This window comes from Prionailurus bengalensis, chromosome B1 (assembly GCF_016509475.1).
Source record: "Prionailurus bengalensis isolate Pbe53 chromosome B1, Fcat_Pben_1.1_paternal_pri, whole genome shotgun sequence".
NCBI lineage: Eukaryota > Metazoa > Chordata > Mammalia > Carnivora > Felidae > Prionailurus > Prionailurus bengalensis.
The window spans coordinates 130,934,486-130,952,414 of NC_057344.1; the positions used below are offsets into that span (position 1 = coordinate 130,934,486).

Consider the following 17,929-nt stretch of genomic DNA (forward strand, 5'->3'; position numbering starts at 1 on the left):
AAATGTCCATTGAATAGTGATGAATGGTGAAGTTCAAAACATTCCAAATTTCATCATATATTTGTGAATTAAATTTTAATGAAAAATAAGAAAAATACCTTTGAAAATTTTGTTATTATTTTTGGAGATATTAAAATTAAATAGTTTGAATTATTAGGTTGTTGAGAAAAGAAAAAGGAAAATAAGCTTTTTAGTCAATTACCAGCCTAACTTTGCATGGTTTTATAAATTATACTGATTCTCAAATAAATGGTTCTCTGATTTTTCACATTGTTAGAATAGTTACATTGTTAGAATAGATTCATCTCATGATATTAACTTTTTAAACTTTAACATTTTTCTAACTTTTTTTAAATGTCTCTTGATTCAGGAAGTTTGCTAGGTACATTCCCAGGATTCATTTATTAAATATAAACTAAGAAGGCATGGGTAGCAGCGGGGGATTACAAATGACCTTAGGTAAATATTCTTATTAGTTGTTATCTTTCTAGAAATTTATACTACTCATCTCACCTGAAATCTCTTCCCAGTAGCCCTCTTGGTTAATTACCATATACTGCAAACAAATTTCATGAGGAGTGCAAAAAGGAAACAGAGCAAACTAAAAGGAAACAGAAAAGAAACTATCTCTGTAGGTATTAAACATTCTCTTCTTTTACAGCGAATAGAATTATGTGGAAAAAATAACAAAAGAGGAAGAAAAAAAATGGCATAGTTTTCCCCGTTTGCTACAGTCACTTTTATCGCTAATGCTAAAAATGACAATAGAATTTCTAAGGGACCAAAGTCAGTCTTTTTTTTTTTTTTTTTTAACAAAGGTGTTAATGTTTGGGTTGTTGGGAATATCCACATGCATTTTAATAATGGTAACTTATCTTCAAAGAAGGGAGACAAAATTAAAAGTGTGAGGTTCCACTCAAAATATTCACATTTAACCTACCTCAGAATTAAAATTTAAGACATCAACAGAGCATCATTAGGAAAAACATCAAATAGGAGCATTTTTTAATTTGATATATTAAACTCATTAGTTATTTTTTATTTTAAAAATCAAATAGTTGAGATCTTCTGCAGCTAAAAAATAATCTGTGTATAAAAGTGGGACTACATTTCATAAAAATGTAACCATCAAATAAGAATAATTTTCCTATATTAAAAAAGTTTTGTTAACCTAAGATGAGTAATCGGTATTAAACTCAAATTAAGTAAGGAAATGTAGATTGTCATTTGAAAATTCCTGGTTTAGAGAACAGTTTTTTTTTAATTTATTTATTTAAGTAATCTCTACATCCAGTGTGGGGCTCTCATAACCCTGAGATCAATAGCCACCTGCTCTAACAACCGAGCCAGCCAGGTGCCCTAAGAATATTTAAATAAACAATTTTCTTTTAAGGCATTCATTATAAAAACAACTAGAACAGTTGTCAATGTTAATCAAATCATAATATTGCTTTTCGTGTTGACAATAAAGAATAAGACCCTGCTCTCTGAATGGCTTACCAAACATGTAATTATTGCTCATTATACATGAGCTTTAAAAAGAAATTGTCTTCAGTTTCTTCAAATGTTCTTTAATGAATAAAAACAGATGGAAGTATAAAGACAATTGCAATATATTCAGAACATTAACTCTATAGTGAATATCACTAAATATTTTTAAATTATAAAATTAAGTACACTAAGAAAACCCCTTGACACTTCCTGTCTCTTCTTCCTACTTCGTTTTTACTTGTTGATTTTTTAATTAAAACTCAGATCAAGGGAGAGGTAAAAAGATGAATAGATGCACATTACAGACTTTGAGATTAATATCTTTTAATATAACAGCTGTTATTAAGCTTGCCTTGTTCAAAGAGATTCAGGCTGCATGTTAAGCCAAAGGTCAGGGAGATTTAACAAGTGCAGCAAAACACTTACGTTGTCAGTACAGGACCTCATAGTCATACATATAGTAGTATGCTCTAACTACTTAATAGGCTTACCAAAAACTGGAAGCCCTAATTTGTAGTATTTGTTAATTTCTGTGGCATAATACTCCCATGTGTCTGATTTCAAGTTGCCAAAATGACATAAATGAATCTAAAATTGGAAAAATATGCACAGTAACTGTTATATTTTCACATATAGAGCCAATAGATGTAAATAAATGCATGAGTGTAGTTAATAGTAGAATATAGTAAAATAAATAATAAATGATAGGTTTTGAGTACAGATTACCCTTCTAAAAATATAATGTGCTTCATCATAAGTGTATATAATTTAATTTTATGATGGCCCTTAACTGCCAGCTCATAAAATTCCTGAAATTCTAACAGTGACTGAACATAAAACCACTACTCCTGCACCCCACCTGCATAGATTCTAGCAATATAAACCGGTATGGAATGCAGATATTTCTTCCAGTTTTTACTTTAACATCTGATAAGAACACATGACTGAATAACCCCAATAGTCTATGGCATCATTTCTCTTAAATTCCCTCTCTCTTTCTGATTCCATTCTGGCCTCTAGCGGTAGCTGCTAGCATTATTATCATTACCCATGTGTTATTAGTGGTCATCTTTGTAAGGAAGCCATGATACTACTCATTCTAAATAGTTATATTTTCTGTTCTTACATTATTTATTATCATCTCCTATCAAGACAAATCACTTGAACAATAATGGGATATAGTAAAAAGTTGAGTGACTTTGAAGTCAGAAATATCAACCCGTTGTCTTGAATTCACACCTAGTGGAGAAAAGATATTTAACATTTCTGACGTCTCACTTTACATATCTAAAATAATGTTAATGTGTATGCTGTTTATAGAAATCCCCCCCCCAAAATAGATGTAATTATAAAAATATATCCATGGGGTGCCTGGGTGGCTCAGTCAGTAAGGCATGGACTTCGGCTCAGCTTGCTATCTCATGGTTAGTGAGTTCCAGTATCAGACTCTGTGCTGATAGAGCAGAGCCTGCTTTGGATCATCTGCCTCCCTCTCTCTCTCCCCTCCTCTGCTTGCATGCATGCACACATACTCTCTCTCTCTCTCTCAAACATAAACATTAAAAAATAATATAATCCATAACATACCTAAATCCTAAAGGATGGCTGATTACTGGCCTTAAAGATGAAATAATCCATCATGTATTCTCCTAACAAATTCATCATCTAACAGCACAAATGTAGAAGGGCAACTGTATTCAGTGGGTAAAATCAGTCAAACATTCAGATTACATTTTACTAGACTGTTTTTACTGGAACAAAAATGACTAAACTACTTTTATGGTATCATATAAATAAAGCCTCAGTATCATTAAAATGAAGTCCATTTAATAGGTCTCTCAATAGCTTTATAGCAACATAGAAATGTAACTTAATAACTGATGCCTGTTTCTCTTTAATCCACTTTGCCCAGGTTTGGTGTCACTTTATTCTTTTTTTTTTTTCACTTCCTTCATAGAATCTTAGAATTTTAGAGCTTAAGAGTACCTTATAAACCAGAGCTCCATGTCCTTCATTTGACAAAGGAGAGAGCTAAATTGCAAGACAATGCCTGACCCCTGCTCAGTGTCATTCACTTAATTATTGAAAGAAGCATGCACTAACCAGTCTATAGACTCCACTGTCTACCAGCACTGAGAGACATTAATCTTAGAGTAAACCATTAATTACCTCTTGAAGAACTCTCTTCATCTTTAATAATAATGTCTTGACAGCTGTGCAGTCCTGTAACATCAATCTGAAAGGCAGAGAGTCTAAGCCTCCATTTTCTTCCACACCTTGCAGGGGCCAATCTGCAGATGGACTGGGGGGCATTCGGCTCATATGGGAACACCTGACTTCCTGATCAATGTCTTTTGTTAATTTCAGGGAAAGATTCCTAATAAGAAAAAAAAGAACAAAAAATTACAATGTAGCATATTCAAAGCAGTATTTTTCCAAGTTGTTGATCAATGTCAGTAGTGAGCTACAAAAAAATTCCTTGTGATGTGTATCAATTCCTCTTAGTATTAGTCTTTGAAAATTCTGAGACCCTTTGTCAAAATGCCCATGTTAGTGTCTTCTATCCTATTTTCTCTAAGACTGATAAGAATAAAATGGAATATAAAATTTAGATTTCACAGTATGCATAATAGTTCATTTACGACAGAATTTTCAAAAATTTATCAGGTTTTAGTTGTGAACTACCCTGGTGTCTGGTGCATATTAGGCTGACTCAGTAAGTAAGCATATAATTGAAGTTGAAAAAATGAATACGATAATGAGCGAATGAATAAAGCATAAATTTTGGTAATAATCTATGCAATATGTCATCTACATACACAAATTTTTCTGCAAGGTGATCTGTTATGCATTGCAAGGCTGCCACCCATGGTTCAAAATTTCCTAACACGCTTACAATAAAGTAATTAAGCGCATGTTTTTAAAATTCCTTTTAGTTAGATTGCTGTTTCTTTGAACCTCTTTGTCCAGTCATATATCGAAACATAATTGAAGACTGACAAACGTTTTAGAAACCATACAGGTGTGAAGTTCCATGACTAATTTCAGGAGTTTACTGAGGTTCAGTGGATTATAGTTTAACATTTACAAATCTAAGAATCTCTATAATTTTCAGATAGTTAAGAATGGGCTATATACAGAAATTCATTTAGGAGATAAATTAGCTATTTGTTTCATACTTCAAAAGACTGAATGTATTCATAATTCCAACAAGAGAGAATGATGGCATTTTTTCACAATTATACAAAACATCCATATTGTGTCGAGAGAGCAATAATGGCTGAAGTTGGATAATAGGATACAGGCTTACAGGATATAGTCACTGACCTCAAGACGTTCACCACATTTATTAGTAGGTGGTACTGAAAGAATATCAGTTACCTTGAACAACATGGATTTGAACTGTGTGGGTCCACTGTTTTTGATAATTATAGTACATTATATAAATGTTTTTTTCTCAGGATTTTCTTCACAACATTTTCTTTTCTCTAGTTTACTTTATTGTAAGAAAACGGTATATAATACACATAACATACAAAATATGTGTCAATTGACTGTTACTGATAAGGCTTCTGTTCAATAATAGGCTATTAGTAGATAATTTTGGGGGAGAGTCAAAAGTTACACACAGATTCTTGACTGTGCAGGGGGTTAGCACCTCTAACCCCTGGGTTGTTCAAGGGTCAACTACAATATTCTTTCACATATGAAAAACAGATATTTTCACCTCAAAACATCTGACTTCTAAATGAAAAAGTTGGCTACGAGACCACTATAATCAAAATCATTCTTAATTAGATTGAGGTTGAGGTCGTGAAACAGACTATTAAACAGGGCTATTACTCAGCTGCAAAAGATAACACAGCCATCCTGTTGTATGTTTATGAGCTACCTTCTGATTGATTGGCCCCTGAGGTTTATAATTGTTAAATATTTTATAACTCAACCTTTTTAACAATAGACTTTTATTGGGCCAAAAATATCCAAGTGATTCTGGGTAAATTCACCTAAAAAAATCCCTGTATTTGACAAGAAAAGGAAAAGTCTCTAATATGAACCCATAGTTTCCTCTCACAAAGACCATCCATAATAATGCCAGGAGGATAGAGCTAGTTCACATATTCTCCTGTCCCTGCATTAGCGGGGCTCACTAGATAATAAAATCTGTGCATTTTGGGACATATACCACTCTGTCTGCCAACTCTCTGAATGATTATAGTTTCAGAAGAGTGAAAAAAATATGCATTATAACAAAAAAGATAGACAGTCCCTTGACTTGGCCAAAAAAGTAGGGGTTGGGTCAGGGGGAATACTGAGGCCTGATACAGTGGGTCACTAATCACAACTACTACAAATAAACAACAAAGACATTGTAATCTCCACTGAACACATATACAGTTCACCCTCTCTGTGCCAACTCCATGAATCTTCAGTAGAATTGTTCAGTAATATTTACACTTGCCTTGTTGCTCATGAATACTGTTCAAGCCTTTATAACTAAAAATTTAATGCTTAGTTTTTCCACAGCAAAGGAAACCATCAACAAAATGGCAAGGTAACCTACTGAATGGGAGAATATATTACAAATCATATACCAAATAAGTAATTAAGATCCAAATACATAAAGAACTTATATAATTCAACACCATAAAAACCCCAAAAAATCCAATCAAAAATGGGCAAAGGACATAGACATTTTTTTTTTCAAAAAGACATACATACAGATGACAGACACATGAAAAGATGCTCAATGTCATACATCATCAGGGAAATGCAAATCAAAACCCAGGGAGATGTCACCTTACACTCGTCAGAATGGCTAGAATCAAAGAGACAAGAAGGGCACTTGGGTGGCTCAGTTGGTTGAGCATCTGACTCTTGATTTTGACTGGGGTCATGATCTCAGGAGTCATGAGTTCGAGCCCTATGTCAGGTGCTGACAGAGTGGACCCTGCCTGGGATTCTCTCTCTCTTTCCCTCCCTCTCTGCCTCTTAATAATAATAAATTAAATAATTTAATTTATTACTAAAATAAATAAATAAACTTAAAAAAGATAGAGAGAGAAAGTATTTTGATTAGCACAGGAATTAAAATTAAGCTGTTCAGATAAAGCGTACATGGGATCATTCTGTTACTATTTCTTACAACTGCAGTAAGTCTATAACTGTCTCAAAACAAAAAGTTTAATTAAAAAATTTATCAACACTTAGATAAAGTTGAATTTAAACTTATGGACCTTTCTCAGTCTGTAAGTACCACAAAAATGAAGGTTTTGAGTAAAATTAACAGGAAAGCTCATAAACGTTACATTAGATGTATTCTTGAAAGTTTCAACTTGAAAAACTTGAGTTTTAACTGGCACTTTAAACATTTAACTTAAACTACTACAGTGAACTGGCTCTGTACTTTTGTCACTGGAATTCTTTGTGTGAAAGGAATTTTCTACCAAGCTAGTTGAACAGTTCTGCTGCAATTCTATTTTCAATATGACAAATTTAATAAGAAAATGGATATCTTAAAATAAACTTAGAATGATTACAGGATCTTCCTTATCAGGGAGAAAAAAATAAAATGATTTTCATGATTTTTTCTTCTCATTTAGTTAGAAAGAGCACTATCATTTTGATAGTGAGAAATTTTCTTTCCACCCACATCATTTGGAAACCTCCCAATATAATGGCCACAATGACTAACAAAATACAAGATCATGTCAGTTGCAAAGGATTGATGCCCTTATCTGTCAAAGGAGCTGTTCCTTATTTAGTGCACTGACACCTTTCATTATAGCACATATCTATGGCCATAAGGGATCTCAATGATTTACACTTTATAATATGGCTGTAATTTCTGAAGCAGATTTCCAAGGAATGAAAAAGTAAAAGTAATCTTTTTTGACCACCATAATAAATAAGCATATGCATACACCTCTTTCCAAAGGTTCATTAAGTAGATCTGTAGAAAATAATAGTTTCTGAAAACCTTACTTTTGGAAACTTATTTTTATTTAATTTTCATTTTAAAAAGGATTGAGTTATCTATGGTAAATTCAATTTTAGCTTGAATAATTCTAAGACAGGCATTCCAGAACTAAAAACTGTCTGTGTAAGAAACTAACCACAGGAAGTCTATTGTTGATAAATAAGCTGTTTTTCTCATATTTCTTTTCGAAATATATTGTTCACTGAAAGTGTCATTTTGGGGGAAAAACTTGTATATCAAATTGTTTTATAGTTGGATAGTTAGCTTCGTTACTGAAAGGACAGAACCGGCATCCCTCCCTCCACAGTAGTATAGTGGTTATAACAACTGGTTAACACTTTCAATTTACATATAAATTTATATTTGAGGAGGATTTCACTACCACCTGAAGTGATGGGTAGAAAAAAGCAAGATATGGAGAAAGGCAAGCTAAAATACAAATAACATAAGAGACAAAGTCCTCTGTGATCTAGCAACTGTCTGCCTTACCATACCTTATTTTCTAACAACTGTCTCATTGTTGGATTTTTTTAAATTTTTTAAATGTTTATTTATTTTTGAGAGACAGAGAGTGAGCTGGGAGGGGCAGAGAGAGAGAGAGGGAGACACAGAATCCAAAGCAGGATCCAGGCTCTGAGCTGTCAGAGCCCTAAGCAGGGCTCAAAATCAGGAAAGGTTGAGATCATGACCTGAGTCAGATGCTTAATTGACTGAGCCACCTAGGCGCCCCTCCTTGTTTTTTAAGCTCCAAGTACACCAGCCTTCATACAGGCCCTCCAATGTGACAAACTTCATCTTGCCTCAGGAATTTTGTGTATGTGTTTCTATCTGCATAAAAAGTTTGCTTACACTTGTGCCTTCAGATCTCTGCTTAAAAGACAACACTTCTTAAGGAAACCCCCTTTGCATCTATGTAAAAACACACAGGTTCCTCTTCTCTATGCTAAGCCTTCCTTTGTAGCACTTAACCACAATGCAGTTAAAATATTAATTTGCAGAGACCACCGGGAACCCACTGGATTAAGCTGACCTATACTCCACCTCCTGTTCCAAATATGAAGAAATACTGGATGAATTATAAGAACATTTATTTTTAAACATATTACAGCACAGGAAGGAAAGACAGAAAAATTTCTGGATGCCAAAAGGGTAAAGTTAAAACAGCAATAATTATATGAGTTGCCACTGTAGTGGTTTCAGGGTGTTGAACTTGGATGCAGTTTGAAAAAACAGAAGCTGCAGTGCCCATGCAGATTTAGGAGAGTATCTGCCAGGAGCAAAGAAGCATTACAGTACTCGATGAGAGTTCCAAGCTTAAAAAACAAAAAAACACAAAAAACAAGTATCAATCTGATTCACTTTTAAAATAACCATCTGCTAGAACAATACTCTTCCTTCTTTAAAAGAAGACAATAAAATACAGACTCTCAGAAATAAGTAAGCCGGGGCACCTGAGTGGTTCAATCCCTTGAGCCTCTGACTCTTGATTTTGACTTAGGTCATGATCCCAGGGTCATGGGATCAAGTCCTGTGTTGAGCTCCATGTAGAGTGTGGAGCCTGCTTAAGATATTCGGTCTCTCTCTCTCTCTCTCTCTCTCTCTCTCTCTCTCTCTCTCTCTCTCTCTCTCTCTTTCTCTCTCTCTCTCTCTCTCAAATAAAAAAAAATCCACAATGTCTGGCAACTATTCAAATGAATAGACATGCAAAGAAGAAAAAAGAGAGACAAAAACAATTAATAGACATTATGATATGACCCATATGCTGAAATTATCAGACAAGGATTTCAAGCAACTATTATAAATATGTTCAAAGCCTTAAAATGAGAAGTGGACATAATGAATAAATAGATGGTTGTTCTCATCAAAGAAATGAAAACTATAAAACAAGGAACCAAAATGGAAACTCTAGAATCAATTGATGCAGTTTCTGAAAGAAACTCCTTGATATGGCTCCTTGATAATGTCATTGTTTCTTTGAATTAACCGACAGTAAAGACCCACTCACTAACTGTAGGTTTCTTATTGGACATGGTAACATTTTTTTGACTGTTTAATACACTTTGAGCTAGTTGTTTCTTTTACTTGAAGCTGAAACCATGCTAACTAGTATAATTACTAGAGAATATATTCCTAAGAAGAACATTAAGCCTAGCAATAGTAGTGAGATTACATAATCACTTGTGTATGTCTTTGTTTAGTAACTATATCTGAGGTTAGTATGTTCTAAGGACATAGAAACAGTACTTATCTCTCTTGTTCATTAATGTATCCACCTAACTTTATTGCACAATTACATGAAATAAATTATTACATCAATATAGAAAAAGCATTATAGGACATCTAGTTTAACATTTGTGTTTAATAGATAGGGAAGCTCAAGCCTAAATTAGTTTTCTAAGTGCCACACACTAGAAGGTGTAAAAGAACTGTGGTATGACTCCTAGTTCAGTGCTGTTTTCTACGTTTCCATCATCTTTTAATAAGGTTAAAATTTCAAATACACCTGCATTTATCTATTCTAAGCTGTAAACTGGAATAGTGAGATATTTCGTTACACTCTTAGGGAATGATATTATAAATAGTAACAATTCCAGTTCCATAGAAAAGTCATAATTTCCTTCTTTAAAATTTTAGAAAAGTGCAAATCTGCTCATGAAAAGTTTGAAAGTACTTTTTTAGCATTAAAAAGAAAAGAATGACTTGATTGTCTGTGTTTGGTACCTTTCCAGCATGCCATTGATGTCATTCACATTTCTCCCTTTCATTCTCTACTTTTGTTTTCACATGTGATTTAAGATGCAGCATTTCATGGGGGCACCTGAGTGGCTCAGTTGGTTAAGGTTCTGACCCTTGATTGCAGCTCTCAAATCATGATCTCGTGGTTCGTGGGTATGAGCCCCAATTCCAGAGCCAGCTTGGGATTCTCTGTCTCCCTCTCCGTCTCTGCCCTTCCCCCACTCATGTTCTCTCCCTTTCTCTCTCTTTCTCTCAAAAACAAATAAATAATATTTATTAATAATAATTTTTTAATAAAAATTTAATAAACATTTTAAAAAATAAAGAGCATTTCACTAATAAAAATAGAATAAATATAGAGTCAAGTGTAAAGACTTGCCTATTATGAACTTTCTTCTTCTTTTTTTAAATAAACTTCTTTTCAACAATAAGAGTTTCATATTTTTAGTACAGTAGTATCAATAAGATGAAAATTAATTTTAGGTTGAAATTATATTATTGAAATTACATTATTTTCAATGCTATTTGTTTCCGGCCCTCTTCCCTTCAATATCAGGATAATAAACCACAAAAATACAATGTCTTGCTTCAGATCCATATCATGAAGGGATGTGATTATTTTTTTGGAATGAAACTACCACTATAAAATGCATCTTATTTATCACAGAAAATAGTTAGAACCTAATGTTATTGTTTTAAGATCCTGTATGTAAAAATCTCAATTTATGACCATTTAAGGAAAGCACATTTTAAAAAATATATGTAACTTACGAGAAAGTTTATAAAAATATGACTGTATATTTGGTTCTGAACATTTGTGTTAGATCTTCTTCAAAACAGAAAACAACAGAATGTCTTCAATTTGTTTCTAGGTATCTAAGTAATCTTTATAAAATGAAATATTTTACAAATATAAGCAGCTGGGGTTGATCACAACATGTCAAAAGTGGCTATCAAGTTGTCTCTAAGTAAAATTTTAATACAATATATGCCACTAATGACATGCTAAAAGTTATACAACTTACAGGCAACTATTTACTTTTAAAAGATTGTTTTATGACTTTCACCTTTTAAAAATGTTCAAGATCTGGCAATCACAGTGGGATAAGTGACAGCCACAAAAGTATAATCTAGGAAGTAGGGCTCCCAAACAGAAAATCAATTCTTTTTCTGTAGCTTGGCATAAAGGCAATACCTAAAATTATTGGCCTAATACATAGTGCCTAAGAAACTGTAAAACTTTCAATACTTTCAAAGCTAAGAGTCAGAGATTATGACTTTGAGTAACTTTTAGAGTCCCAGAACTTTATCAATTTGAGAAAAATTAATAAAGCCTACATCTATCTTCTCAAGCAAATTCTCCATATTCCATTCTTTATGTGAGCAACAAAGGCATTGTTATAGTCTATGCTCAATTTCAACTAGAAAAATAAGATTTTCTATATGACACAAAATCAAGTATTCCCAAATATCCTGGCAGGCCTACTCACACATACACACAAATGATGTGGGTTGATTTTAAATGTGTTAATTCCAGGGCTTAATCTGCAGCCCCCTGTGTCATAATCCCATTTTGCTGTGTCATGCATACAGTTAGCCTTTGCAAGGCAAACATGTAGTGCAGTAGCAGAATAAACATGTCTTCATATGCTTACTGGTCATAATTTTTCCAAGGATATATATGAGTTTTCATAGAGTGTGGCTAATTTACATTTATCCTTTAAGACCCCTCTCCTAGGAAGTCTCCTTCAATCCTTCCTATTACCTCAGGCTTTAGAGTTGCCTCTTTTCTTTGACAATAACACCAAAAAGGTGGAGTCCCTCTTTTGATGATCACTGTATTTCCAAATGTCTGGCATCTAGCAGTGTCTCAATAAGTATTGGTTGAATTAATAAGTATTTGTTGGGGAGCCTGCGTGGCTCAGTCAGTTAAGCGTCCAACTCTTTGTTTCATCTCAGGTCATGATCTCACAGCTTGTGGATTCAAACCCCACATTGGGCTCTGTGCTGACAGTGAGGAGCCTGCTTTGGATTCTCTCTTCCCCTCTCTCTCTCTGCCTCTCCCCTGCTTACTCTCTCTGTCTCTCTCTCAAAATAAGTAAACTTAAAAAATAAAAATAAATTAAAAAATGAGTATTTGTTGAATGAATTATTTGATAGATGGCAGTCTTACATAAACACATGTGCTAAAAATTCTACCTTATTAATCCTAAGTAACAGGTTTATATATCACAATTTCCCATGAAGCACTTTTTAGATTTATCTTTGGAACCTTACCAGAGCAAAACTTTTCAAGGTTGTAAAAATATTCTGGACCAGTGAATTAGGGGTAGCTACAGAAAGCAGATTAAGGGGGGCCTGGGTGGCTCGGTCGGTTAAGCGTCCGACTTCGGCTCAGGTCATGATCTCACGGTCTGTGAGTTCGAGCCCCGCGTCAGGCTCTGTGCTGACAGCTCAGAGCCTGGAGCCTGTTTCAGATTCTGTGTCTCCCTCTCTCTCTGCCCCTCCCCTGTTCATGCTCTGTCTCTCTCTGTCTCAAAAATAAATAAACGTTAAAAAAAATTTTTTTTTAAAAAGGAGATTAACACCAAGAAAAATGAAAACAACAACAACGATGGAAATACTACTACTAATAAAGAAAACTAGGATGGAACAGGAGTATAGACATCAAGTAGTTGCATAAGAACAAAGTGTAGCTGGGAATTTTCATGGCTTCTGGGTTTAAATCGAGCTCTGAGTTCTCAGTGCAAACATTTTTATGTCAAATAAAGTTGTAGTGGGGGGCACAATTGTTTGAGATAATCTCATTTTTAATAAGATAGAAAACAATGTACCTTTCCACTTATCTTGAAAATCTTTCCTACTAAATGAAAAAGTACATAATTAGGCTCTAGCCAATAAGCTGTCCCAAAGCTGTAATTTCAGAAATTAAGTGGCTTTTGGAATCATGAGTATACTGGAATGAGTAAAAACTTTTGGCCTGAAGAAAGATTAAGAAAAATTAGAAAACACCTGAAAAATCAACGAGTTGGTGATCAATAGGTAAGTACTATTTTCTTTAAATATCAGTTCTAAATTAAATCTTAAATTATATCAATGTTTAAGACATTTTAATAGTCGATTATGATATTAGGAGTACATTGGGAGCTATAATTCAGTTAATCAAACTTACAGATATCTTTCGGTTTGGGTCACAAAACTATAGACCAGGCTGTCAACGGCTAGAGCAAAGTGCAGTTGCAGTGTGAAAAAAAGATATGACTGTGGCTATTTAAGAACTGAGCTTGAGTGACCACTGCAGAGAAACTCACTTACCCATCTTTGTTTGAATCAGGCCTAAACCTTTGGACTTGGTAAAATGAAAACTGTTTTAAGCAACTGCTTGAGAAGTCAGTGGAAGAATGAATATCCTGAATGAATATCACCAAACTGATTGTAGATTTTCTGAAGACAGAATCTGATAGTCAATGTATAACCCAGAGTAGCTTAGTTAGCATCCATAGAAAACTGTTTCTTTTCTTCAAAGTATGTAATTGTCTCCCTTCTTTCTTCATCATAAAAGCCCTTGCTTTCAACCTGTAAGCAGGCACTATATGAGTTTCAACCTGAATCTGTGTTCCCCAAATTGCAATTCTTTAATCCCAAATAAACACTTGTTTATCTCTCTTATTTTCAGGTTAACAAGTGCATAGTGTTTACAACATAGCTTGCCCTGCAAACCCAATACTATAATATGATTGCTCCTGTATAACACACAGATGTGAATTTAGGGACTAAAAAATACAAAATTTTTATTTACAAATATTAATGATCAAATATGTTTAAATCTTTAGGAATCCCTGGTGTAGTATTAACATAATAATAACTGAAAAATCCTAGTAAATAATCCTACTAACTTCATTCAACCCTGTATTTTCTCAACTAATCTGATCTCTCTCTCTCTCTCTTTTTTCTTTTCTTTTCTTTTCTTTTCTTTTCTTTTCTTTTCTTTTCTTTTCTTTTCTTTTCCTTTTCCTTTCCTTTTCTTTTATTTTCAAAACATACTTATTAAGCACTCATAAGAGCTGTTAATGTCCTAGGAAACTAGGTTTAGTAAAATAACATAGTAAATAATTTCCTAGAAAGATGTCTGGATGGCTTATTACAAAACTGCCTCAAAAAAGGTGCTGAATTAATTTCAAATCTCAATGCTAAATGTTGTAACAAACATTGTCATAAGTAAAAACACACTGTAAATATGCAGCACCATCAAATGATACTGATTCTACAAATGTGATTATTTGTTAAGCAATCAAAAACTTAACCATGGATGGACATGAAAGATAAAGGATGTCTACCTTTTTTCCTCTCTGAAATAGAGAAACCACATATAAATAATAGGCCAGATTATTTGTGTAAATGAAAAGCATATAACATAGTTTATACATAATTATACATCACAGAACTGTCAAAGCATAAATATCTGTTGCAAGGAACAAACAAAAAATCCTTGAGGCCAGTAAAAGAATATGAGCCCAGACCTTGAAAGGCATGACATAAAGTGAGAATGGCATAGCTGAAGTGATTTAAATGATTCAGCTTAAAGTAGCTGAATTACTTTTCCATTATTCATCAGCACAGCACCAACACAGACAAATACTACCATCATACATATAAATGTGATATGTGGCTATAAATCACAAGGTTAGATAAGTTAGAAGCTGCAAAATGTTTTCGGCTTCTGTTGATGAATCTTTTCCTAACCCTTGTCTTGAAGACACAGACACTTAGATTCTTGGACTCTATCTTTGGCTCTAATATATTCCTCTTTGAATGTTATCTCAGTTTCTTTCTTTCTATGCTGAAGTGTACTTGACATTTAAAACCAGATAACAGTGGTTGCTGGTAGCATAGGTTTGTTTCTCTTTTACACAAGCAGCAGAAACACAGATTGGTATCAATGTCCAATTGCTTTTGAAACAGAGATGATGATGAAAAAGAAAATACCCAGCCCTTTTCCTTACACAACTGAAGAAGCACTGATAAAAGAACACCTCCATTTTACTTTTTGCTCTCCAGAGAAAGCTACCCATTTAGGAAGAATAACAAGGAAAAAAAATTCCTCAGAAAGAAATGAAGTTCCATTCCTAAAACAAGTCTTCCCAAAATTACAATGTTGTTTTACATTTTGTCATTTGCCTAAAAATAGAATAAAATTTGTTTTCTTTAATTATCAATTCTAATTATACCCTAAATTATGTCACCTTTTAAGATATTTTAATAATCAATTATTATATTAATAAATTACAGAACAGGAATCTCAGGCACAGAGACTAGACAGAATGCAAATAGCAAAACTGGTCTTTAAATTCAAAGATTCTGTTTCCAGAGTCCATATCCTAACCCTCTGCTCTCACTAGAGACATCTGATTGTCAAAAATTCAATGACCTCACTAAGTCAGACACTCAAAGTCATAAATACATACTGATTGGAAAATATAAATTAATTTACCACAGAGTAATTTTTATGATTTTTTAAAATTTCCTTTTTCTATCCAAAACATTTTTTTAAATCTTATTCTTCAATAGTTTCATAGAAGAGTAGGAAATTACAATACTTATATTGGGAAATTTAACTTAAAAAATTTTGTTTGAAAAAGAATGTCTCTTAGAATCATCGAAGTTAACAATTTTGGGGTACTTAAAGTCGAGTATCTATGACCCATGGGAGGTTTTACTGGAGAAATGTTATAAAAAAAACTATTCATGTTCTTAGAGGCAACTTCTTAGAAACTGGTCATAATTGATTCTTTTGAGAATCAATTGATTCTTTTTTTCTTTCTTATGGGAACATCTGTTGTTTTTTCCTGAACATGAAGAATTTTTCCCCCTGTCTCTGGTATTATTATTAATAATAATACCTTTATTTATTAATAATACCTTATTATTAATACCTTTATTTTCCTTTACAAAAGCCCCTCCTTTCCTCCATGATTGCATGCAGTTTTGATGGGACTGCTTAACAAGGCCCCTCTAATTCTTGTTGTCATGATCATGTGACTTGGGCATGGCCTATATACTCTGGTCCCTAAAAATATGAATCTTAAGCATCACAGCACAGGGACAGACAGAGAACCATTGCAGCTGACTAACTCTAACAGTAGAGACACAAAGAGCTACTAATCCATTCATTCCTGCAATCTAGGGCCACATTCATGGGCTTGCATCCTGTCACAGGATGTGGTTCTTAGAAGGGTCCTATACTAGGTTTGATGGTCTGCTGTCACCACCTTGAAATTCTCCATAATTTTTGCATGAGGAACTTTCTCCCATTTTCATTTCTCACTGGATGCTGCAAATTATGTAGAAAGCCCTGTTATCTCAGTTCCCTGAGATTACCATATTTCTGTTCTTAAGGACTGCTTGGCTTATACTTAATTATGTGAGCTACCACATATATTACATGTACATATATATGTATATATATACATATACATATATATATACAGATACATATATATATACACATACACACACACACACACACACATATATATATATATATATATATATATATATATATATATATATTTATATTTCCTTAAATGAATTAAGTGAAAGGTTTCTGGGCCTTGTATCAGTGACCCCTGTGTTACACATTTGTCATGCCCAAGACTAAATTGTAAAATGTCATCTAGTTTTTACAATGCCCTCACACCCTTTGGTACATTCCTGTCATGTCCTTTTATGTGATCTTCTCCAGGTTTGCTTTAGAGTATTACTGCTCCCTGGATATTCAGAATTCATTACTGGGATGCTGTAAGTCGGAGGCCATTCACTTTTTGTAACTCTTCTGTGAAAACATACTGATGCTGTGTCCGGGCCCTCACCACCCCGACCCTTCATAGATAATTAATCCAGCTAATGTGTTGGTAGCTGATAAAGGACTGGTACAATATTTTTATTTTACCAGATTACTTCCTACACAGAAGGAAAAATTCTACACACAAAAATTTAGAGCATATTGTCTGCTTAAAACAGACATTTAGATTTCTGAAATCATACTAAATAAGGAGCCACCTATTCTGTACCAATTTCTTCTGCGTTTAGAGGGAAATATACATAACTGGTTCTAAGACTAGTGTTTTCTGACCTTTTTCGCCAAGGAAAATAACATGGCTAGAGGTCAGCACTAGGAAATTAAATAACCTTTGCTTTAATGTGGAATTTCCCTAAAATGAAGTTGCATGTACTTTAAATCTTGTAAGTTTTATGTTACACAGCCTAAGTTGAGTTGATAACCTGAATACATTGATCTTAACTCATAGTTTTTTCTTCATTAGAAAGGTAAAAATTAATGGCTGCTTTGCTTTCTGTGATAATCTTGTCTTTCAAATGATAGATTATCTCCTATTCTCCAAGTATGTTGCTCTACTTAATTGTCAACAGGAAATTTCGGATATCTTTCCCACCATTTTTTAAAATGATCTATTTGGTATCCCCCCTCCCTGCCTTTTTTTTTTCTCTTATATATCCTCTAAAATCTTCCCTATAAACTAAAATCCTATCTGGAGATAAAGAACAATTTCATGTGGGTTACAATATTTTATTTTATATCTTAATGTTGTTTTAAAATTTAAAGCATTTTATTTGTAAATAATATTAGTAAATTTAAATTGCACTTTTATTGAGCTAGCAATAGAAATATTTGCCATTGGCTTATGTGTAACTGTTATCTAAAAG

At 33.4% G+C, this 17,929-nt stretch overlaps 1 protein-coding gene across 2 annotated transcripts in view; it reads right to left on the minus strand.

Moving 5' to 3' along the window:
• The window catches only part of CCSER1 (coiled-coil serine rich protein 1), a 1,313,272-nt gene that overhangs the window by 872,335 nt on the left and 423,008 nt on the right, over positions 1-17,929 (minus strand). For both annotated transcript variants that reach the window (XM_043572184.1, XM_043572185.1), the window contains exon 6: positions 3,661-3,868. In XM_043572184.1, coding sequence (XP_043428119.1) covers positions 3,661-3,868 — 208 coding nt within the window. The remainder of the gene's footprint in view (positions 1-3,660; positions 3,869-17,929) is intronic.